At 47.2% G+C, this 26,119-nt stretch overlaps 1 protein-coding gene across 3 annotated transcripts in view; it reads left to right on the top strand.

Annotated features, from left to right (window-relative positions):
- CAPN9 (calpain 9) overlaps positions 1 to 26,119 on the top strand; it is an 834,396-nt gene that overhangs the window by 769,200 nt on the left and 39,077 nt on the right. The window contains exons 18-19 of one of the 3 annotated variants that reach the window (XM_089654540.1): positions 207 to 323; positions 13,749 to 13,807. In XM_089654540.1, the coding sequence (XP_089510666.1) occupies positions 207 to 323; positions 13,749 to 13,807 (176 nt within the window). The remainder of the gene's footprint in view (positions 1 to 206; positions 324 to 13,748; positions 13,808 to 26,119) is intronic. The other 2 variants (XM_089654542.1, XM_089654541.1) reach the window with 2 other exon arrangements.

Genomic DNA, 26,119 nt, shown 5'->3' with positions numbered 1-26,119 from the left:
TGCCCGGAGGACCCATGAGTTGTCAGTCCACCCCTGATGGTGACTCTACCTAGCAGGGGCACAGACTACAATAAAACTGGCCAGGAGTTTAAATTCTAACCTACTCTATCCAAAAATAAACATGGCCACACACATACTGTATGCATATAACTTACATTAGTAAAAAAATTTAATTAAGAAAATAATGAACTTCTTAATCTTTTTAGGCGTTCAGCTTAACAACATAGTGTTGCAACTGATTGTCTTAAGATATTCTGATGACCACTACCAGATAGAATTTGATGATTATCTGAACTGTTTGGTTCGTCTGGAAAATTCTTGCCGTGAGTATAAAATGACCTAAGAAATATGGTTTATTTCTTTAGAAGAAGCTTGGAAAACAAATTTGTATATTATTTAGATTCATAAGATACAATGCATTTATATCAAATTTTGCATAGATGTACCACTACTCCCTTAGGCATCACTAAAAGATTTGGGTCCCACTATAGTCCTGCACAGCCAGGCATCACACAAAAAAACTTGCATCCGGAGTCAGAAATAAATCTTTGAGCTTTGGTTTTGTTATTTTATTTAGGGGATTTGAACTGGGATAGGGTTAGGGGTGTACAGGATGCCCAAGGGTACTGATGACATCTTCCTGGGACTATTTACAAGCCTACACTGCAACACAGTCTTGGTTGGAGAGCTAGCCAGCATCTCCTTAATGTACCAACCCAGACCCTAGATGAAATTCTCTTCACCCAGCAATCTGGAGGTATCCCTGAACAGGGAATTCGGTTCCTATCATTTTAAGATATGAGCAGCCACTGGTAGGTGGCTAATCTGGTACCCACCAGAATGTTCCTTCCCCTATCTGCCCAAGGGGTGCAGGTGTACTCACTCTGATCCTCACCTGTACGCTGGTGGGTTGGTGGCTGCTACCAGGTCTATCAGCTGGGCCGCTCCTTCCCTGCCATACAGGTTGTCCTCTCTCACGGGACTCGTGAGTGCTGAGCTTTCCTCCTTTCTAGCTCCAGGCTTGCAGGTAGGTCCCATCCTACTGGGCTTCCTTGCCACCTCCTGCCTTCAGCCTCACATCTTCCACCTGAACTTTCCTGAGCAACTGAGCAAGCTCCAACGTTCCTAAGGGTGTCCCAGACCCTTGCCAAGAACTCTGTTGGGGATTGGCAAGGGCCCTCAAGAGTGCAACCAGTCACTCCTCAGATTTACCCACTGCCTCTAGGGCCTTCCTCCAAAGCCCTAGAGCAGGGGGAAATTCCAGAGGGGCTGGCCTGCAGAGCCCTCCTCTCCTGACCATGATTTGACCTTCTGGCTATTACACCCAGGCTGCTACTCCGCCTTCCTCACTACCAATTAAACTCTAGCTCCCCCTATCTAAACTAGGAAGGTTCCACAAAGAGAAGAAATAACCTAGGAAAATCTAAGCTTTTAAGTGTGCTGGCACATGCATTGGTGGTAAACACAAGGGTCCAGCCATACTTGTGTACTTAGGTTCAAACAGAGCCAAAAGTGCATTGCAGATAGAAAATGCTAAATCTCTTTTGCTTTTTTTTTCTAGCAGAAGTGTCCATAAACCATACCATTATATTTTGAATCACTGCTTTTATTGAAAATGCTAGTTGTCATCTATCTTGATGATCCATGTCAATGCTTTCTGAATGACCAACATTGAACAAACTGGAAAATCAGGAGTTCTGACTTTGCTTACCAAATACTTGTTCCTTTTCTGTGACGCAGAGAATGGACGCATCCAGGCAACTAGCATTTTTTAGTAGGATTCCAGAAATTGCTATATATATACATATACATACATATACAGTATATACACACACTATATTTATTTAAGGTACTTCTATAGTGCCATCAATTTACGCAGCACTTTACATACAGTATATATTGTACATTCACATAAGTCCCTAACCCTCAAAGAGCATACAATCTAAAAGTCCCTAACTCACATTCATACATATATACTAGGGCCAATTTAGACAGGAGCCAATTAACCTACCAGCATGTCTTTGGAGTGTGGGAGGAAACCAGTGTACCCAGAGGAAACCCACGCAGTCACAGGGAGAACATGTAAACTCCAGGCAGGTGGTGCCGGGGTTGGGATTCGAACCTGCAACCCTAGTACTGCCAGGCTGAAGTGCTAACCATTTAGCCACTGTGATGCCACTATATTGCCAAAATTATTGGGACACCCCTTCAAATCATTGAACTCAGGTATTCCAATGACCTCCATGGCCAAAGGTGTATAAAATAAAGCACCTAGGCATGCAGACTGCTTCTACAAACATTTGTGAAAGAATGCATCTCTCTCAGGAGCTCCGTGAATTAAAGCGTGGCACCGTCATAGGTTACCACCTGTGCAATAAGTCCATCCATGAAATTTCCTTGCTACTAAATATTCCACGGTCAACTGTTAGTGTTATTATAAAAAAGTGGAAGCACCTGGGAACAACAGCAACTCAGCCACAAAGTGGTAGGCCATGTAAAATGACAGAGCGGGGCCAGCACATGCTGAAGTGCACAGAAGTCACAAAGTGTCAGCAGAGTGAATAGCTAAAAACCTCCAAATTTCGAGTAGCCTTAGAGAGCAGTGCATAGAGAGCTTCATGGAATGAGTTTCCATGGCAGTGCAGCTGCATCCAAGCCTTACATTACCAAGTGCAATGCAAAGCGTCAGATGCAGTGGTGTGAAGCACACTGACACTAGACTCTAGAGCAGTGGAGACATGTCCTTTGGAGGGACGAATCACACTTCTTTGTCTGGCAATCCGGCAATGGATGTGTCTGGGTTTGGCGGTTGCCAGGAGAACGGTGCTTGTCTGACTGCATTGTGCTAAGTGTAAAGTTTGGTGGAGGGGGGATTATGGTGTGGGGTTGTTTTGCAGGGGTTGGGCTTGGCTCCTTAGTTCCAGTGAAGGGAACTCTTAAGGCATCAGCACACCAAGACATTTTGGACAATTACATGCTCCCAACTTTGTGGGAACAGTTTGGGGATGGTCTCTTTTTGTTCCAACATGACTGCGCCACAGTGCAGAAAGCAAGGTCCTTATGGATACATGGATAAGTGAGTTTGGGGTGGAGGAACTTGACTGGCCTGCACAGAGTCCTGACCTCAACCCGATAGAACACCTTTGGGATGAATTAGAGTGGAGACTGCGAGCCAGGCCTTCTCGTCCGACATCAGTGCCTGACCTCACAAATATGCTTCTGGAAGAGTGGTCAAACATTCCGATAGACACACTCCTAAACCTTGTGGACAGCCTTCCCAGGAGAGTTGAAGCTGTGAATTCAAGCATGGTACTGTGATAGGTTGCCACCTGTGCAATAAGTCCCATCTGTGAAATTTCCTTGCTACTAAAAAATCCAAGGTCAACTGTTAGTGGTATTATAACAAAGTGGAAGCAACTGGGAACAACAGCAACTCAGTCACAAAGTGGTAGGCCATGTAAAATGACAGAGCGGGGTCAGCGCATGCTGAAGTCGCCAAATCTCTGCAGAGTCAATAGCTAAAGACTTCCAAACTTCATGTGGCCTTTAGATTAGCACAACAGTGCGTAGAGAGCTTCATAGAATGGGTTTCCATGGCTGAGAAGCTGCATCCAAGCCTTAAATCACCAAGTGCAATGCAAAGAGTCGGATGCAGCGATATAAAGCATGCCACCACTGGAGCAGTGGAGACGTGTTCTCTGGAGTGACAAATCATGCTTCTTTGTCTGGAAATCCAATGGACGTGTCAGAGTTTAGCAATTTACAGGAGAATGCTGCTTGCATGACTGCATTGTGCCAAGTATAAAGTTTGGTGGAGGGGGGTTATGGTGTGAGGTTGTTTTTCAGGGGTTGGGCTTGGCCCAGTTCCAGTGAAGGGAACTCTTAAGGCGTCAGCATATCAAGACATTTTAGACAATGTCATGCTCCAAACTTTGTGGGAACAGTTTGGGAATGGCCCTTCTCCGTTCCAACATGACTGCGCAGCAGTGCACAAAGCAAGGTCCATAAACACATGGAGGAGCAAGTTTGAAGTGGAGGAACTTGACAGGCCTGCACAGTCAAATCCTGAACTCAAGCCGATAGAACACCTTTAGGATGAATTAGAGCAGAGACTGTGAGCCAGGCCTTCTCGTCCGACAAATATACCGTATTTTTCGCTCCATAAGACGCACTTTTTTCCCCCAAAAAAGGGGGAAAAACGTCAGTGCGTCTTATGGAGCGAATATAAAGCGGTCGGTCCGGTATTTCTGCCGCCACCATGTCAGAATACCGGGCCGGCCGCTCAGCTGTTCTCTCCTGCAAGGCCATACCTGTTCCTCGCTCCAGTGCTGCAGTCTTCCTGCGCTGACTTCTCTTACAGCCGGGTGCCCAGTGCGCATGCGCTGTGCTTTGTGAATGGTCCAGTGTTTTCTGGGACACATGACAGGTCCCAGAAGGCGCCGGGCCATTCATAAAGTGCAGCGCTCCTCGCGCATGCGCAGTGGGCACCCGGCTGTCACAGAAGCCGGCGCTGTTAGAAGAGGGAAAGACAACGCCGCGGAAGTGGGAGCGGGTACCTGTCAAATTCAGGTACCCGCTCCCCCTCCCTCCCCAAAGGTCAGCAGTCTCTGGTCATCCCCTGCACTGTCTGCAGTCTCTAGTCATCCCCTGTACTGTCTGCAGTCTCTGGTCATCTGTACTGTGTCCCTGGTATTTTCCCTGTACTATGTCCACAGTCTCTGGTCATCTCCTGTAATATGTCCGCAGTCTCTGGTCATCTCCTGTACTGTGTCCGCAGTCTCTGGTCATCTCCTGTACTGTGTCCGCAGTCTCTGGTCATCTCCTGTACTGTGTCCGCAGTCTCTGGTCATCTCCTGTACTGTGTCCGCAGTCTCTGGTCATCTCCTGTACTGTGTCCGCAGTCTCTGGTCATCTCCTGTACTGTGTCCGCAGTCTCTGGTCATCTCCTGTACTGTGTCCGCAGTCTCTGGTCATCTCCTGTACTGTGTCCGCAGTCTCTGGTCATCTCCTGTACTGTGTCCGCAGTCTCTGGTCATCTCCTGTACTGTGTCCGCAGTCTCTGACTGTCTCCTCTAGTTTGTCTGCAGTCTCTGACCATCCCTGTACTGTGTCCGCAGTCTCTGGTCATCTCCTGTACTGTGTCCTCAGTCTCTGGTCATCTCCTGTAGTATGTCCGCAGTCTCTGGTCATCTCCTGTAGTATGTCCGCAGTCTCTGGTCATCTCCTGTAGTATGTCCGCAGTCTCTGGTCATCTCCTGTAGTATGTCCGCAGTCTCTGGTCATCTCCTGTACTGTGTCAGCAGTCTCTGGTCATCTCCTGTACTGTGTCCGCAGTCTCTGGTCATCTCCTGTAGTGTGTCCGCAGTCTCTGGTCATCTCCTGTAGTGTGTCCGCAGTCTCTGGTCATCTCCTGTAGTGTGTCCGCAGTCTCTGGTCATCTCCTGTAGTGTGTCCGCAGTCTCTGGTCATCTCCTGTACTGTGTCTGCAGTCTCTGGTCATCCCCTGTACTGTGTCCGCAGTCTCTGGTCATCCCCTGTAGTATGTCTGCAGTCTCTGGTCACCCCCTGTAGTATGTCCGCAGTCTCTGGTCATCTCCTGTAGTATGTCCGCAGTCTCTGGTCATCTCCTGTACTGTGTCCGCAGTCTCTGGTCATCTCCTGTACTGTGTCCGCAGTCTCAGGTCATCTCCTGTACTATGTCCGCAGTCTCTGGTCATCTCCTGTACTGTGTCCGCAGTCTCTGGTCATCTCCTGTACTGTGTCTGCAGTCTCTGGTCATTCCCTGTACTATGTCTGCAGTCCATTGGTTCAGAATATTTTTTTTTCTTGTTTTTCGCCTCTAAAACCTAGGTGCGTCTTATGGTCAGGTGCGTCTTATGGAGCGAAAAATACGGTACTTCTGGAAAAATGGTCAAAAAATGGTCAAACAAGACACACTCCTAAACCTTGTGGACAGCCTTCCCAGAAGAGCTGAAGCTGTTATAGCTGCAAAGGGTGGACCAACTCAATATTGAACCCTATGGACTAAGACTGGGATGCCATTGAAGTTCATGTGCGTGTAAAGGCAGGTGTCCCAATACTTTTGGCAATATATACTTAAAGCACAATTCACTTAGAAAAATGTTCTGTAAGTATTCCCCCATCCCCTTCATTGTAGTTTCAGTTCTTGACTGTGTGGCCCTGTCCAATGTTGCACAGCCTTGGTGAGAAAAAAAAATCAAGTTACACTTACAGTAACGTCTTTTCCAGTAGTCTTTCAGGCCAGCACCTTGAGAGACCTCGGCTCCTCCCCACCTGAGGAAACACCTCCACCCAAAATAAAAGATCTCCACTCCCCTCTGACCTCAGTTCTCAAATCATCCTCCGGTCACCTGGGGAGACACAACACGAGACAACATAACCGTAATAAGATATCCTCACATAACCAATATCAACACTGGGTGGGAAACCGGTGCTGACCTGAAAGACTACTGGAAAAGACGTTACCGTAAGTGTAACTTGATTTTTCCCCTTCCATCTTTCAGGCCAGCACCTTGAGAGGATAAGCGAGTACTCACCCCTCGGGAGGGCTAACTGCTTGCAAGACCTTACGACCAAAGGCCTGCTCCTGCACCGAGACCAGGTCAAGTCTGTAATGTATGGCAAATGTGTCATAGCTGGACCAGGTTACTGCTCTGCAGATCTGTCCTGGGGAAGCCCTTGCTAGTTCTGCCTGGGTAGTCGCCACTGCTCAGGTGGAATGCGCCCTGATTCCCTCCGGGGCCTCCAGGCCCTCTGCCAGGTACGCCCCTGAAATTTCCAGTCGTAACCAACTGGCCAGTGTCCTTCTAGACGCCTTCTTGCCTCTTCTAGCCCCCGTGAAAAAAAACAAAAAAGGATTCCGTGCTCCTAAACTCTTTAGTCCTCTCCAGATACAGGAGCATGCACCTTCTCACATCTAAGAAATGAAGTCTCTCCTGATCTTCCCCAACTGGGTCATAAAAAAACAAGGGAAGGACTATGTCCTGCTCCCTCTGGAACCTCTGGGCCACCTTCGGAATGAAGGATGGGTCCATCCTGAAAACTATTCTATCTGAAAAAATACGGCGATACGGGGCTCTGATCATTAGGGCCTCTAGTTCACATACCCTCCTTGCTGTGGTAACTGCTACTAAAAAGGCCATTTTAATGGTAAGCTCACTGATTGGGCAGGACTCCAGGGGCTCGAACGGGGCCCTAGTCATCACTCCGAGCACCTTGGCTAAATCCCACATCGGAAATGGGCTAGACCTCGGAGGCCTCTGTCTCACCAGAGCCTTAAAAAATCTCCCTACCAACGCCTCCCTGGCCAAGGGTGTCTCTAGGAACACGCTGAGGGCTGAGACTTGGCCCTTAAGTGTGCTGACAGAAAGCCCCTTGTCCACCCCCGCTTGCAGGAATTCCAATACAGAAACTAAATTATGGGTTGCTACTGATGCCTGGTCGCACCAAGCCGTAAAGCAACCCCAGACCCTACCATAAAAGGCCTGGGTCTCCTCCTTCCTACTGGCCAGTAATGTTGCCACTACTCTGGACGAAAAACCCTTCGCTAAGAGGAGCTGCCGCTCAGAAACCAGGCCGTTAGCCTTAGTCTTCCCACGCTGGGGCATAGGACCGGCCCCTGCGTCAACAAATCTTCCCTTGGTGGCAACTCCCAGGGTGGACGAGAGGCTAAACTCCTTAGGGTCGTGAACCACGCTCGTCGCGGCCAAAAAGGGGCGATCAGGACGAGCGAGGTCCTTTCTGTCCTGAATTTCCTTAACACCAGGGGGAGTAAGGGAACCGCGGGGAAAGCGTAACACAGCGGGTAATCCCACCTCTGTCCTAATGCGTCCACCACTCTTGACCCATCCCCGCGGGAAAGGGGGAAGAAGTTCGGGACCTTGTTGTTTTTTCCCGAGGCAAAAAGATCTACGTCCGGGGATCCCCACCTCTGCACAATCGCCTGAAAGACCTCGGTGTTCAAGGCCCATTCCGACTCCCTGAGCCGAGTCCTGCTCAGGAAATCTGCCTTCTGGTTCAGTTCCCCCTTTAGGTGTACCGCGGACAGGGAAGCCAAGTTCCCCTCTGCCCAGGACAAAAGCGCTGCCACTAGGGATCTGAGAGCCTTGCTTCTTGTTCCTCCCTGCCTGTTTATGTAAGCCACTGCTGTAGCATTGTCCGTTAGGACTCGCACATGCTGGCCCCTGATTCTCTCTTGGAAAGCGCAAAGAGCCTCCCCCACCGCCCTCAACTCCCTCCAATTTGAGGATTCGCTCCCTTCTGCTAAGGACCATTCCCCTTGAGCCACTAATTCTCCAAGGTGGGCTCCCCACCCCCTGGAGTTGGCGTCTGTCGTGACTTCCCTGGACACCGGGAAACACCACAACAGCCCCTGGGTTACATTGGACGATCTCCTCCACCACCACAGAGACCTCTTCACACTTGGTGGAACTAGGACCAGGAGTGAGTCTTCCTGTCCCAAATCCTCACTAGGACCCACAGCTGGAGGGGACGCAGATGCAAGCCTGCCCACTGCACTGCTGGAATGGAAGACGTCAATAATCCCAGTACCGACATGGCCTGCCTTATTGTTATTGACCTGCTCCCCTGCAATAATCTGATCCCTGCCTCTAATTTGGTAACCTTTTCCGAAGTCAGGATGGTCCTCTGCCTTACGGAATCCAGAGTGTACCCCAAGTAAACCACTCTCTGAGAAGGCACCAGACAGGACTTCTGTAGATTCAAAATCCACCCTAGGTTTTCTAGATGACCCCTCACCGTGACAATGTTCTGCCGAAGGTGAGCCTCTGAGTCCGCGAAGAGCAGCAGGTCATCCAGGTAGGCTATTACTGAAATCACCTTCATGCGAATGGTAATCAGCGCCTCTGTCAGAACCTTGGTAAATATCCTTGGCGAGGAAGATAGCCCGAACGGAAGAGCCCTGAACTGCCAATGCTGAATTCTCCCTTCTCCCCCTACTGCCAACCTGAGGAATCGCTGAGAAGGTTCCGCAATGGGCACGTACAGGTAGGCGTCATTCAGATCTATGGACGCCATGAATGTTCCTGGTGGAAGTAGGGACCTGACTGTAAAGATGGAGTCCATGCGGAATCTCCGGTAACACACTGACCTGTTTAGGGGTTTCAGGTTCAAAATCAGCCTGAACGCCCCCGACTGCTTCTGAACCATGAATATGTGGGAATAAACCCCCTTCCCCTTCTCTCCCTCCGGGACCTTGGTGATGACCCTTTGGTCCTCCAGATCCCTCAAGGCGTCCATTAGGGCAGCGGCCCTCGCCGGACCCCTTGGACGGGCCGTCACAAGGAAACGCTCTGGTGGTGGTTCTGAAAATTCCAGCCGATAACCCCTTCTTACGATGTCCAGAATGAAGGGGCTGGTGACCACGGCTTCCCACTGTGGGAGAAAGGCTGCCAATCTTCCTCCCACAGGAGGAACCAAGTCACCGTGGCTTCTGGGGCTGCTCAGGAGGGCGAAAAATCGCCCCCCCTGCCCCTACCTCTCTGCCCCAAAGACCTACTCTGACCAACTGGCCTCGGGTTCAGTCTCTTTGCCGGGCGGGCCTTTCGTGTCCCTCCCTCCTGCAACTTCCTTTTGAGGGGGAAGGATTTCTTCCTGTCAGCTGTCCGGTCCAGAATTTCCTCCAATCCCGGGCCAAACAGACAGTCCTCCGTGAGGGGGATGCCACACAATCTTACTTTTGAAGTGATGTCCCCTTGCCAAGTCTTCAGCCACAGTGCCCTCCTAGCTGAATCGGTCAGGGCTGCTGACCTAGCCCCCAGCCTTACCGACTCAGCGGAAGCATCCGCGATATATCTCACACCCTGTAAAAGGGTCTCAAAGGAGGCCAAGATCTTTTCCTTGGGGGAGTCTGCTACGATATGGGCCTGCAACTGTGTCAGCCAATATTCCAAGTTTCTGGCCACAACAGTCGTGGCCATGGCAGGTTTCAAGTTGTACAGGGTTGAATCCCAGGCCTTCTTAAGGAGAGATTACGCTCTCCTGTCCAACAGATCCGGGAAGACCCCCATATCCTCAAAAACTAGGTCCGTCCTCCTAGCTGTTTGAGAAAAGGCCACGTCCAGCTTGGGGTTTTTATTCCATACAGCCCCCGGGTCTTCATTAAATGGAAACCTCCTTCTCAGAGCTTTAGAGAAGAAAGGTTTCCTTTCTGGATTCCTTTTTGGTCATGTACAGACAAGGTTTTAACCTCTTCCTTGATGTCCAGGGTCTCGTATATAGCCCCCAAGAGATCGTCTACCTCCTCTAGGGACAGTTTGTACCGGGAGGGACCCCTGCCATCTTCCGAGGGACCCTCCCCCACAGATTCCTCCTCTGTCTGGGAATCACCCAAGGGCTCTTCCTCCTCACCCATCATGAGGGGCTTCCTGCTCCGACCTGCTGAGGCTACCGGGGGGGGGGGGCCATGGGGTAGGCTGGGGAATGGCAAACCTTTCCATGAGGGACTTGAAGGAGTCAAAAGGTACTAGCCAACTCCTTCACTGACCTGGCCAAGTCACCCTGTTCAGGCCTCTCCTCCTTTACTAACCCCTCTATACATGGGCCGCAAAGAACCTTCCTCTAGGACTCTTTTAGAATCTCCTTGCAGGATGGGCATCTCCGCTTAGGCTCCTGGTGTTTGAGCTTAGCTCGGGCCTTGCCCTGAAAAACATAAAAATGGGCAGAAGGGAAAGCCTGACAACCATGGCCCCACTCAAACCCCCCCTTCCCTCCTTCCCGGCAGAGCCTAAGGGCCTGATCCCAACCGCAGACCCCCTACCCTGCCCTTGAAGACCCTCACCACCCGAGGGTCCGGGAATACCCCAGGAAATAGGGGCCACCAGGTAGGGGAGGCCTCCTCTGAGGCACCTTACCTGCGACTGGCTGGTGCTGGCATCCCCTGGTCGCGCCGCCGTGGTGTGTGGGCCGCGACCGGAAGCCACGGCCCTGGGCGAAGCCCCTCCCCTTTCACCGGAAACCGCCGTCTTCCGACATCCGGCCCAGCAAAGTCCCCTGACCGCCAGCATGGGAAGGAGCGGGACTCCACCCCGATCTTCCACAGACCTCACCACGGCCACCCCGACACCCCAACTCACCGGAGGGGGTCGGGGGGCAAAGAGCAGGTACGTGCTATCCCCCGTCCCCCGGGGTGCGCGCCCTCTACACAGCAGCCTGCCCAGGGAGGATTAGCAGCCGGACACTCCGGCCTTCACTCCCGGCTGCCCTGAGCCTCCCAACCGGCTGTCCGGCCCACGGCTCCCCTGTCTGTCAGTGACAGCACCTTGTGCTTCCTTGTGTCTCCCCACTGGAGGAAACACCTGAACGGAAGTCGGAGGGGAGTGGAGATCTTTTATTTTGGGTGGAGGTGTTTCCTCAGGTGGGGAGGAGCCGAGGTCTCTCAAGGTGCTGGCCTGAAAGAGGGAAGGGGAAAAATCCCATCTACGTCCTGTTCCTAGTATACTGTAAGTCTGAGCGACATATTGGACTGGATGTCACTCCACTTCCTCAAACTAAATCTGACAAAAACTGAGCTCCTAGTTTTTTCCTCCCAGCCTGCACCCCCCCCCCCCCCGACTTCTCCATCAAGACCAACAACACCACCATCAGTCCCTCCCCTCAAGCCAGAATACTAGGTGTCATCCTAGACTCCAATCTGTCCTTCCAGCCCCAAGTCCATTCGCTGACTAATTCATGCAGACTTCCCCTCCGCAACATCTCCAAAATACGTCTGTTCCTAACCCCGGAAACCACTAAGCAACTTATTCACTCCCTCATTATATCACGCCTCGACTACTGTAATTCCCTCCTCATCGGCTTACCCCACCGCAGGCTATTCCCGCTTCAGTCTATCTTGAATGCTGCGGCCAGACTCATCCACCTTACTAACCGCTCCGTATCCGCCACCCCTCTGTGCCAATCCCTCCACTGGCTTCCGATTGCCCAACGGATAAAATTAAAAATGCTAACATTGACTTATAAAGCTGTTCATAATACTGCCCCAAACTACATCACTGATCTGGTATCCAAATACCACCCAAAACGTACTCTACGCTCCTCACAAGACCTCCTACTCTCTAGTTCTTTGGTCTCCTCCTCCCATGCCCATCTCCAGGGCTTCCCCCATTCTCTTGAACTCCCTACCCCAATCCATCAGACTGTCACCTACTCTCCTCACCTTTAGGCGCACTCTGAAAACCTCTCTCTTCAGGGAAGCCTACCCCGCCCTCAGCTAATTACTGAACTCCTCCACTCTTCCTACCACTCCATCCCCCACAGCTATTTCCTTCTGTACCACTATCCCCTCCCTCCTAGATTGTAAGCTCCAAGGAGCAGGGCCCTCGAACCCCTCGTATATTGAATCGTATTGTTACTGTACGGTCTCGTGTACTGTATCTTTATAATGTACAGTGCTGAGCAAACTGTTGGCGCTATATAAATCCTGTATAATAATAATATTCATTCCATGGTTGTCCCTATGGATACACAGCCATACAAATAAGTAAGGAGTGACATGCTTGCACACCAGGCACAGGACAGGATGTTTTTCTAATAGTTCTGCAGTCCTGGATGAAGGTAGGAATTTTAGTGTACAAACCATTCTGAAGGGGGTTGTGGGTATATTTAACACTCTTGCTGTCACCAATGTAAGCAGCTGCACTCCCCTGAAAAGAGTTTCCCAGCCACTATAGCAGCAGGGAGTCTACTTAAAGGATAAGTTCACCTTTGGGAACATGTTACATGTTCCACCTCTTTTTATGGTGGAACATGTAACATGTTCTTATCTCTGCAGCTGTGCCCTCCCTCCCTCTTACAGATAGTATGGGGAAAACTTCTCCCCATACTATCTGTCAGATTTGAAACCAGCACAGCCGTGCGGGGCTCCACCCACATGGTCATGCCACTCACAGAGTTCTGTGAATGAGTGCCTACAAGTCCCAGCAGCCTTAGCGGCTGTTGGCCTGTAGTTCTCAATGAACTGTCACGGTGCTGTGGAGCACCATGGTAGTTTATTGAAGCTTACTGTCAGAATACCTGCTTGCTCGTACATCCTGTACGGCAAGCAGATATTCTGACAGGTCTGCAGGAGACCTGCATGGCATCAGCGATCTATGGATTGCTGGTGCAATGTTTCCAGGTTCCTGCAGACAAAAATAATACATGCACATTTTTGTGCCTGCAAAAAAATGTGCATTTATTATTTTTGTCAAAAAGGTGAACTTATCTTATAAACGTATACATTTTCTCTAGAGCCTGTTTGCTTTCTATTAGAAGCAGCTTGATAATGTCTATATGCTGCAGAATTTTCCCTCCCACCTGACACCACCGCTTCGTCGTGCAATGTACCCCGTGCTTACCTGTCTCTCCTGGGTGCCCAGGACTATCATGGTGTGTGTCTGCAGGGAGACCAGTGGAACATAATTTGATCATCCCTCTGATGAATAAACCTATCAGCGAAAAGTTCTAATCATTTCTGTCATTCCCCTGGCCTTTTGTTATTCTTAATGTCATGATATGTGCTCAGTTAACTTCAAAAGTATTGCAGAGGTCACAAGAGGGGTCTTATTAGAATTTGAAAAGAACCGGTCACTTGCTGTATTCTATCACATATGCTGTATTATGTTGGACATGACTTGTTAATTCCAATGATGTTTTTTTTACATACCCAGCTGTCCCCTGATTGTGTTCTTTATTTTTTTAAGATAAATTGTACTCTCTTTTGCTTTTTTCAGGTGTGTTCCATTCACTTAACAATAGCAAGACTGATACACTCAGTATAAACCAAGCAGAGGTAATAAAGCCAAATATAATGTTTGTTCAATTTCATTCCTCCTAAAGTGTATATGAACCTTAACAATGATCCTTACTTTGTATCCTTAGGACCTGCTGGTATATACCCTTTCCAGCAGACTCTGAAATAAATAGGGATATTTAGTTCACACATATTGCAATACATGTTTAAGCTGGCCAACTGCGTCAAAGTAATCCCTCTATGGCCAGTCCTACTCTGCTCTGCCTACGCAAATGCTACTGTGGACACAATGCCAACATAGGGGAAAAGACAAAGTGGGGGCATTGTGTCCACAGTAGCATTTGCGTAGGCAGAGCAGAGTAGGACTGGCCATAGAGGGATTGCTTTGACGCCAGGCTACTGACCCAAAAATACAACAAACAAGATATACCTGTGTTCAAATCCCAACAGCTAGTGCATGCATTTATCCATCAGGTGCTAAAGGGGTGCAACCACATATTAACACTAGAAATTCTGAAGGGCCTTCTGCACACTGGTATATACCCGTTCAAGCAGACTCTGCAATAAATAAATAGGCTAAAATAAAATCCCAATACGTGTAAATTAATTGGTTTACGTGAAAGTTATAGCATTTACAAATGGCGGTATAGATACTGGATTTATGGAAGCGATCAATGACTTCTGGCAGGACTGCGGTACTGCAGTGGAAATTCTGACACTGGGGGGGGGGGGGTCACTGACATCACCAGTGACACCAATACAGTGATCAGTGGAAAAAAAAAAAGTACTGACACTGTACTAATGGCACTGGGGAGGAAGGGGTTACATTCTAACCAAAGGCAATCAAAGTGTTAACTGTGTGGGGGGAGTGTTTCAATAGGGGGCAGGGGGTGTGTTCTTCACTGTAAGCACACTGCTCTGAAAGGCTGAGCTCAGCAGTCCATATCAGTGTGCTCAAACTGACAGGAAGGAGAGCTCCATTGAAAACAATGCAGCCGTCCTCTCTGTCAGTGTGTGCTGCAATCGCAAGGCTCCGGCGGGTAATCACCGGCTGGTTTTTCTTTATATAATGCCTTTTCTGCCATGTTCTGTCATTTAATTATTGGTCTATTTACTCCCGTATTGTTATCAGTTGTTATCCATGTTCCCCGAGTGACTTGCCATTTCTTTCACACGAGTTCCTGTAGTGATTGGCACATCCCCATTGCTATCCCCACCTACCATACTCCCTATTTAGATGGCTGATGGTGGTGGCCAATCAGGTCTGAAGAAGAAGCTATGCTTTGAAACGCATTACTGCCCCGTTTCACGTCATCACGCACCGATATCTGACGTCACGTCCACTCCAGCGCCATTTGTGCTCCAGGCTTCATCATGACCAGTTGCTTCCTGAGGACCTGCTCTGAGCTACCATTCAGATGCCCAGATTCACTGTGCCGTATACCGACTCCTGGATCCTTAAGGACCCCGTACGAGGGTGACATGCCTTTTACCAACCAATGTCTAGTGAGTTGCTAATAATTTTAACCTTGCAATAAAATTACTTATAATGCTGCAATTAGATTGGCGCCCCTATTTTCCCTTTCCCTGTTTACAGAGTTCAGCTTTACTCTAAGGGTGCTGCCGCTGATGCTACCATTTATTGCGCATTGCCCCCCATGACAGCCTATCCAACAATCCCTCTCCCTTTAATTTCTCTGGCTATAAGTTGGACTTTATTTACAGACTTGCTATTTAACTTTTTACTGGATTTTTATTGGACTTTTAAGTTACTTTGGCTATACCCATCCAGTGCCAAAATACCTATATAATTTTTTTTACTGTATTTTGTACATCTGTCCTGTGTTCTGAGTCTGATTTTGGAACTACAGATTAATTAGCCTTTATGTTGTTTGGAACATTGTTTCTCAACCTTTTTCAGTCATTTCACCCTTTAAAAGCATTTTGCTTTTTTTCTCTCAGGGCAGCCCAATCTAAGGGCATATTCACACATGAGGCTGGGGTACAGTAAAATCACAAGGTTGAGCCACATTTGCTCCCTTTTTAGCTGCAGATGCAGTGGCTAGGCTGAGATGCCTGCTTTGCAGCAGGAATTTACCACTTATTTATTTTTTTTAAATTTATTTCAGGTACTTATATAGCGCCGTCAATTTATGCAGCACTTTACATATATATATATTGTACATTCACATCAGTCCCTAACCCTCAAGGAGCGTACAATCTAAGGTCCCTAACTCACATTCATACATACACATACTAGGGCCAATTTTGACAGGATCCAATTAACCTACCAGCATGTCTTTGGAGTGTGGGAGGAAATCGGAGCAGAGGAAACCCACGCAGGCACAGGGAGAACATGCAAACTCCAGGCAGGAGATGCCGTGGCTGGGATTCGAACCAATGACCCTAGTACTGCCAGGTGGAAGTGCTAACCATTTAGCCACTGTGCTGCCCTACTGGGCACTTTTACCCCCTCCTGCCCAAGCCAATTTTCAGCTTTCAGTGCTGTCGCACTTTGAATGACAATTGCGTGGTCACGCAGCACTGTATCCATATGAATATGTTATCATTTTTTTTCACACATACATAAACTCAACTACACACCCATATACATACTGTACATAGATAAACTCACATATACACAAACACTGTTTGTTTAGACCTGCTCTGTAGGGGAAGGCGAAGTAGGTCAAGACTCAGAAAGAAGCCCCCTCCATCCAGGGCTCTGCACTCCTACTCCTACTCTGCTGACATATAGTTTAGAGCTTCACAGGTCTCAGACCTGTAATGCTGTACTGGGCTGAGACTGGCCGTAGTCTGAACTGTATGTTGGAAGAATGAGAGCAGACAGTAACATGCAGACCCAGAGGTAGCTCTAGGCTTTGTGAGGCCTTAGGGAAAAATATTTCAAGCAATACAAATTAACTGGGGGATGGGTAAGGCAACAATTTGCAGTTCAGGAATGGGGCTAACAATTCAGGTGTGCTGTAATTCATAACTCTCTCCTTTCTGTTAGGCTGGGGGGGGTGGATGGAAAAAAATCAGTTACAGGTTTGCAGCATCTCAAAGCTGACAGAATAAACAGGCCGATACATGAGATGCCAACCGCCACACAGCCACTGTTGCCAACCTCCCGCCGCATTTTTCACTGACAAGACATGGAAAATTTACTGACGGAGCACATTTCAGCACAACCAGAAAAATTACATTAAAAGCTAAGACAATCAATATTTAAAACAGTACAAACACAATTTGGAAACACTGACAATACCCATAACAAGTAATTTGACTGGTTTACACTTTCAAAAGTCAACACAGCATAACAAATTATCAGCCCTTGATGATTACAGACAATTGTAAAAATCACAGATTTTTACAAACTGCCCGTAAATTTACAGATGGTTGGCAACCCTGTGCACTGCTGTGACTCCACTAACCCCTCATCTGCTGCACTGATAACCCTGTCCTGTGGAGTGCCCCTCCTTGTAGGCCCAGCATCACTGATAATACTGTCTTGTGGATAGGAGGAGTTTTACAAAAAATGCTAGATCAAGTGATATATAGCATGTGAAATCCTGCCAACATCCCACAATACAATTGTGAAGCCTAAAGGAATCTTCAAAAAAATCCCCCTGGGACTTTAAGGGCAACAAAAAAAAAGGTATCTTTAACCACTTCCCGCAATGTACTGCTGGCAATAGCTGCAGGCAAAGCGTCGTACCCGTATGTCGCCTTGCTCTTTCAGGTTTAGGGCATCCTCCCCCCCCCCGCTGACCCCTGCTGTCATTTGTTGTAGGAGGTGTATGTCAGCAGGTCCTGCCCAGTGATTTTGGCCGGGACTCTGCCAATCTCCTGCAGCGAATGGAGATGCAGAGCTGTGCCTGTATTTGTAAATATAGGCACAGGATCTAGCTGGTTCTTCACTCCCTGGAACCATTTTGTTCCAGGGAGAGAAGAAAGGCATCACACATGAGTAAAAGCAGCACCTTGCACCCACACACATTAGATAGACATTTTAACCCCTTGATCGCCACATTTAACCCTTTGATTGCCCCCAGCGACCCTGCCAGTGCCATTAGTACAGTGTCAGTGTACAGCTTTTTCACTGATCACTGTATTAATGCCACTAGCGACATCAGGCAGGATCAGATAGCGTCAGGGTCAGTTAGCGTCCCTCCCAGCTAGGGTTAGCTAGCGTTGGTTTGCCCGCACACTATCGCACTCATGCTATAGGTCGCTGATCACCGTCATTACTAGTATAGTGTTTATACGGATCAATATATTGATCTTGAACAAAACTATACCAGTGCCCCTTAGTATTAGTGTCCCCAAAAACGCAGTGTTAGCAGGATCATCCCCATTCGCTGCCTCCACTAGCGTTTAGCCCCAACAATCCCCCCACCCCTAACAAGAAGTGTAGTGTCCCTATAATTTCTGATCACTGTCACCTGTAATACATTGCACACAAAACTACAGTGTTCGCAGAATCAGGCCTGATCTCTGCCAGCACTAGCAGATGAATTTTATTGGTAGCAGTTCAAGCAGTCCCTGACAGCCAGGTGCTTTTTTTCCCGTGAGTCGCACTAGGTACCTGTAAATTTAGAGTCCAAAATGTCCAACGAAAGGTACACTAGTGAAGAGTCACAAAAATAGAGCAGAAACAGGCCACCTAGAATGACACGAATAGCTAGTGTCATAATCATATCTCCGACTCACTTAGTATATAAGTGTGGATCCATAAACCCAGAAAATGCATACTGAACAATATGGTAGTGTGACAAGAGCACCCCTACCTGAAAAAAGAAGGTTACTAAGAGATCCACGTGGAGTAATATGGATTCAAAAATTACAAGCAATACTTTATTTGATCACGTAGATCATAAGGAGGTTAAACATGAGCACGGTGAACATGTCAAGCAATTAAAATAATTTTAAAAGCACTTAGCGTCTTCATATCAGGATCATTTAGGCAAGTAGAGTACCATATAAGGCAATATATGGTAATGGTGAGGTTTTGATCCTATGTTTCCATGAATTTCCAGCTCGTATTAGAGTGAACCATAGATTCAGCAGATATGTTCCCAATATAAGTCAGGATGTGTAGAGTAGCCTCCTGATGTATGGAAGCTGGAACACAAAAATACACAAAGAATGTATGAAAGTATAGGAGCTGAATCACATCCAGGCCTCACCAAGCCTCCCTCTACAGTAATTGGTGGACACCTTCATTACCTTCTTAGTTGTGAAACTGTCATACCCGCTTCTCAAATGTAGGGACTTCCTGGATAGCCACCCCAAGTAAAACACAGTCCACAGTACCAAATGATTCTGGGGATATATATAAAAAATTATTGTAAAGAACACAGGCATCAAGTGAACCCTGAAAGCAAAAAACAAAGTATGGGTATATTACCATCAATAGGGATCAAGAAGACTCCCGTCGACTTGAAATAGGATCAGGTCCTTGATGCTTGTTCAAAGGTGCATATGGGGGTGGGGAGCCAGGTAGTCACAGTACGTAGATTCCAAACACATATATTGTGTATATAGCAGGCCGTGAATACCTGAGTCTGTATACCCACTGAAGGGGTTTCCAAAAATTACTCAATCTAAAAAAATTGAAGCGGTTTGAATAGGATATGGCTTTGTCACAGCATTCAATGCCTAAATAGGATAGCATATAAGTATATATATGTGTATATATTATAACCTCTAAGGAGGATTTCCAAAAAATTCCCCGAGTATACAGGGTAAATTAGGCCCGTATGACATGCCCTCTTGGCTCCAGATATACTCTATAAATCTACACAGCTGTAAGCTTAAATAACTTGCCACCGGTGGAAGGTATATTCCCCTAGGGGATTGCCGTTTGCGAACCGCTGTAGTAGTAGACTTTATGGTAGTTTTCAGAGGGCCTCGTGCCTTCCTAGCAAGGAGCTGTGACACCGCCGTTCCATCCCACCTCGTGGGCGCCGCACCCTATGAAGACGCCGAGCGTAGTGATGTCATTACGTTGACGCGTTTCGTCCGCCAATCACCGCAGACTTCGTCAAAACTGGGAGGGGACTTCAATCCTTTGCCTTATATGGTGCACTAATTCAAAAAGGGGAGACATCAAGAGAGGATTCAATTTCCTAATTTTAGTATTGATCTAGTTAATATAAGAATTCAATATATAGTGGGAATAGGAAGACTCATATAGTTAGATTCATACTATATCCGGATAGATCCATATTTCACTCCCCTATATAATACCCCAGTTTAAGTTATAGCTCAGGGTATATTAGGGGTTCCAAGAAATTCAATTCAAAAAAACTCCAAAGTTGAGTTCTGTATTCAGTCCGTATGGGACAAGTGCACCCAGGGTATAGATCCAGAATTTTTCTTTTTGTAGGAGGACTTTATCAAAGTCCCCCCGACGGGCTGAAATATTAAGCAAGAAAATCCCTTTAGGGAAATTGAATCCTCTCTTGATGTCTCCCCTTTTTGAATTATAATAAAAATTCCTTTCCATTATCCTTTTTAAAGATGATCTGATTTACAATAATATGGCCCCCCCCTTTTTATTGCCAGCAGTCAATTTAAATTTAATATATGTGTTTTAATTCACTTTGGATCTTTCGAATGTAGTGATACTCTTTCAACACAAGATGGCGAGGTGGAGACTCCTTGGTATGCAATTAGTGCACCATATAAGGCAAAGGATTGAAGTCCCCTCCCAGTTCTGACGAAGTCTGCGGTGATTGGCGGATGAAACGCGGCAACGTAATGACGTCACTACGCTCGGCGTCTTCATAGGGTGCGGCGCCCACGAGGTGGGATGGAACGACGGTGTCACAGCTCCTTGCTAGGAAGGCACGAGGCCCTCTGAAAACTACCATAAAGTCTACTACTACAGCGGTTCGCAAACGGCAATCCCCTAGGGGAATATACCTTCCACCGGTGGCAAGTTATTTAAGCTTACAGCTGTGTAGATTTATAGAGTATATCTGGAGCCAAGAGGGCATGTCATACGGGCCTAATTTACCCTGTATACTCGGGGAATTTTTTGGAAATCCTCCTTAGAGGATATAATATATACACATATATATACTTATATGCTATCCTATTTAGGCATTGAATGCTGTGACAAAGCCATATCCTATTCAAACCGCTTCAATTTTTGGAAACCCCTTCAGTGGGTATACAGACTCAGGTATTCACGGCCTGCTATATACACAATATATGTGTTTGGAATCTACGTACTGTGACTACCTGGCTCCCCACCCCCATATGCACCTTTGAACAAGCATCAAGGACTTGATCGTTTTCAAGTAGACGGGAGTCTTCTTGATCCCTATTGATGGTAATATACCCATACTTTGTTTTTTGCTTTCAGGGTTCACTTGATGCCTGTGTTCTTTACAATAATTTTTTATATATATCCCCAGAATCTTTTGGTACTGTGGACTGTGTTTTACTTGGGGTGGCTATCCAGGAAGTCCCTACATTTGAGAAGCGGGTATGACAGTTTCACAACTAAGAAGGTAATGAAGGTGTCCACCAATTACTGTAGAGGGAGGCTTGGTGAGGCCTGGATGTGATTCAGCTCCTATACTTTCATACATTCTTTGTGTATTTTTGTGTTCCAGCTTCCATACATCAGGAGGCTATACATCCTGACTTATATTGGGAACATATCTGCTGAATCTATGGTTCACTCTAATACGAGCTGGAAATTCATGGAAACATAGGATCAAAACCTCACCATTACCATATATTGCCTTATATGGTACTCTACTTGCCTAAATGACCCTGATATGAAGACGCTAAGTGCTTTTAAAATGATTTTAATTGCTTGACATGTTCACCGTGCTCATGTTTAACCTCCTTATGATCTACGTGATCAAATAAAGTATTGCCTGTAATTTTTGAATCCATATTACTCTGCGTGGATCTCTTAGTAACCTTCTTTTTTCAGGTAGGGGTGCTCTTGTCACACTACCATATTGTTCAGTACACTAGTGAAGAGGCCTACAGGATTCTGAGCATGTCAGATGAGAGCGAAGGGGAAGCCTCTAGGACAGAATCTGCCTCAGAATACAAACCTGTAGACGGCAGCGGCACCCTGACAGGTAGCTCAGACGATGGAAAAGAGGTCCCTGTTAAGATCAGGCATACCCAACCCCATGAAGCTGAAGTGCTAGGATAACAAAACTTGTCTCATATGCAGCAGAGTGCCAGTACTAGTGCCGCAATACCTTTTGGTGAACTGACGAGCACCAGCAGCCTAGTATACCCTGGTCTTTTTTATACCAGCACTGCAGTATCACTTGGTGACGTGGCAAGTCCCATAAGTGCAGTACAAGCTGGTGCAGTGGCGAGCACAAGTAGTGTCCCGCAGCCACCAAGAATTCACACAGGCCCGTAGAGTCCCTGGTGTCTTTCCGGACGTGCTTGCAAATCCTGATTGGCAGCCCACAGATTCTGCAGCACCCGTACTTCCCCCATTCACTGCCCAACCTGGAATTCAGTGGAAGCAGAAAATTTAACTTGCCTTGATTTTATGGAGCTGTTTTTCACAGAAGACTTCTGCAATTTGATTGTGGGCCGAAGCAATTTATATGCTCAACAATATATTGCCGAAAACCCAAATTCAAACCTTGCCAGACCATTTGCATGGAAAGCTATTACGGTTTCCGAATGTATAACTTTTTGGGGCCTAACCCTCAATATGGGCATTACAAAGAAGAATGAGTTGCGGTTGTATTGGTCCACAGACCCGATTCATGATATGCTCATGTTCTCTGCTGCCATGGCCAGGCATATATAATGCGCTTCATGCATTTCAGTGATAACACACACTGTCGTCCTCAGGGTGACCCTGAACATGACAGGCTCTACAAAACTTGACCCCTCATAAACCAGCATGTACATGCCCCAGCAAAACATCTGCATGGAAGAGTCCCTCATTCACTTTACTGGCTGCCTTGCATTCAAACAGTACATCCCCAGCAAGCGTGCCAGATATGGGGTCAAATTGTATAAGCAAGTGGGCCACAGGCTATACGTACAAATTTAGGGTTTATGAGGGAAAAGACAGCGAAGTAGAACCCCCACCCCCCCCCCCCCCCCCGACTGCCCAGACTACATGGGGAGCAGTGGCAAGATAGTTTGGTACTTGGTGTTGTCTTTGTTCCGTAAGGGGTACCACTTATACGTGGGACAATCTCTATACAAGCATGCCACTATTTAGACATCTGTACAATCTTGGAATTGGCTCATGTGACACCGTGAGACCGTGGGTTTCCCCCAACGGCTTGTAAATACCCAACTTAGCAAGAGGGAGAAAGCCTGCTTGAGGAATGATGAATTGCTCGCAGTGAAGTGGAAGGACAAACGGGATGTTTCCGTCCTGTCTTCCATTCACGCAGATGTGACAGTCCAAATTAATATGGTATCTGGGGTTGCTGAGAAACCCCTCTGTGTCCTTAACATGGGATGGGTGGACTTCAATGACCAAATGATGAATCCGTACTTAATTGCCCGGAAATCTCAACACTGGTACAAAAAGGTGTCTATTTATTTATTTCAATTGGCTATATATAACGCTTTTGTAATTTACAAAGCAACTGGACGACGTGGATCCTTCCTAAAATTTCAGGAAGAGATCATCATGGCCCTTTTGTATCCAGAAGGTGCTGTGGCCCAATCCTCAAATTCAGATGCAGTTAGCCGGCTGCATTAGAGGCATTTTCCAGATGTCCTCTCTGGTACCCCAACCCAAAGAAGATTTCGTGTCTGTAGCAGACACCCACTTTTTTTGTCCATCCTGTCCTGGCCAACCTGGTATCTGCTTCAAGGGCTGCTTCCGTCGCTACCATACACTAGTGGAGTATTAGTATAGGGTGCAGCATGGCACAGTTCAGGGCACATATTCACCATTCTCACAAAGAGTCTCAAAAGATGTTAGATAGTCAGGAAACTGTCCATCACATTTTGAGAGACTCGAAACTCAGAGGTTGTTACAAAAAAAGTAAAAAATAAAAAAATAAAAGTAAAAAAATGTTTTAAAAAATAGTTTTTATTGAGTTGAGTTCTATTGTTACTTTGTTTTATTGTTAACCCATTGCTTTACAGGAACACCATTCACTTGTTGGTTTATTGAGTTATTATTCTATTGTTACTTTTTTTGTTGTTAACCATTGTTTGCCATTCAGCTGTAGCACCTATCTGTTTATTCTGACAGCAACAGGGTCTTGCTCTCTCAGAATATACATAAGTAGGTGTTTGTAGTGCTGTTGGATGAGATTTTTCATCCGCAGTTAAAAAAAGAGCATATATGCTGAAGCATGGGGGCCTGGGATGGCCAGTGGGTGGATGGCCCCTATGCTTCGGCATATATATTTTATTATAGTTTTTGGAACATTTCATAAGTGCCCATTAGAAGTGGGTGTAAGGGATTTCCGGCAATAAGAATCGCAATCGGAAATGCGCATGTGCATAGGAATTCCCGCAGAAGAATTGCTGGTTGTGCGCATGCGCGCAGGAATGCGCGATCGCACACACGCACGGTAAAGATTGGCACCAGACAGCGTATTTAAGGAGTGCCTCTGCTCATGTTCAGTGCTGACTGGTCTTCAGCTCCCCCGTGTCCTACTTGTTCCTGTGTGATTCCTTTGTTGCTGACCGGGCTTGTTCCTCACCTGACTATAATTGCTCTCCTGATACTGGTTCCTGACTTTGGCTCTGCTCCTGAACTTGGCTTTTCCTTCTGATTCTGTACCATGCTGCCCGACTGTTGATGACCCTGGCTATTCTATGCTCCTGTCTCTTGACCTGCCTTGCTCTGGTGCACGCCTGGCAATCTACAAGACCTGCTCTGCCTACTACTACTGTGCCAAAATCAGTGGATCATCAGCCTTCCAAGGTCATCTTCTGCAAGAGCTGCAAACAACTACTGGCACTCTTGTTCCCCTGGCTCCTAGATTCCCTCTGTTCCAACTCCAGCGGGCTCAGGGCTAGTGACACAAGTCAGGCTGACCTCGTCATTTCAGTCTCCCATTAGGTACGTAACAGTACCAGTTAGCCAATGATGGAGTCTGAAAGGGAGGCCTCTCCATTGGGGGACATTTGCCAATCAGTATCTGCCTTGTTTAACTTGGTGCAAGATTTGCAGAGAAACTTTGAGCATCTGGAGAGACAACTGCTAACCGAGTCTAATGACCCCACAGACACAGACCTCACTGCAGCCTTAGATGCAACCACTCAGAGTCCAGTGTGATCTTTGGAACTCCTTCCCTACTGGAACCCTGGGTGCCTACGCCTGAGTTTTTTACAGGAGACCGCAGGAAGTTCAGAACTTTTCGTAACTCCTGCAAGCTATATTTTTTGCTGCTTCCAAGGACCTTTACATCACCAAATACCAAGGTGGGATTTATCATCACATTTCTTAGGAATGAACCGCAATCCTGGGCATACCACCTTCGTGAGCAACATGATCCAGCTCTAACTTCAGTGGACTCTTTTTTCACAGCAATGGCACAAATCTATGCTGATCCTTTCCTCCGTCAAACCGCTGAATCTATGCTTAGTAAGCTACAGCAAGGTCAAAGGCCTGTGGAAGAATATGTTACTGATTTCCGCATCTGGAGTTCCAATACTCAGTGGAACGAGTCTGCTCTCCACTACCAGTTCTGTCTTGGTCTTTCTGACACCCTGAAGGATGAGCTTGCCCGAGTGGGGGTACCAACCAGGTGGGAGAACCTGATAGATCTGAAAAGAGTGCCAATACTCGTCCTCTTCATCGTTCCTATGACTGTCCGATTGAGCTCCTGCCCGGTGCTAAAATTCCTTTCGGACTAATTTACCCCCTATCCGAAGTCGAATTAGAGGTCCTCCGGGGGTTATATTGATGAGAGTCTGGAAAAAGGGTTTATTCAGCCTTCTACATCACCAGCAGGAGCTGGCATCTTCTTTGTTGAGAAGAAGGATCACACCCTTAGACCTTGTGTGGACTACCGTGACCTAAACAAGATAACAGTCAAGAATCGTTATCCCCTTCCTCTAATTCCCGAGTTATTCCAAAGGCTGCGAGGAGCATGTTTCTTCTCAAAATTGGATCTGAGAGGCACTTACAATCTAGTGAGAATTTGTTAAGGTGACGAATGGAAGACGGCCTTTCAAACCCGATTCGGGCATTTTGAATACTTGGTAATGCCTTTTGGTCTCTGTAATGCCCCAGTAACCTTCCAACACCTTGTAAACGATATATATTTCGGGACTATCTGGATCTATTCATAATCATTTACCTGGATGTCATCTTAGTTTTCTCCAGTTCAATAGAAAGACATTGGGATCACGTAAAGAAGA

This window comes from Staurois parvus, unplaced genomic scaffold (assembly GCF_062004578.1).
Source record: "Staurois parvus isolate SC_StPar_1 unplaced genomic scaffold, SC_StPar_1.0 ptg000774l, whole genome shotgun sequence".
Lineage (NCBI taxonomy): Eukaryota > Metazoa > Chordata > Amphibia > Anura > Ranidae > Staurois > Staurois parvus.
This window is presented reverse-complemented; position numbering and strand designations above follow the sequence as displayed.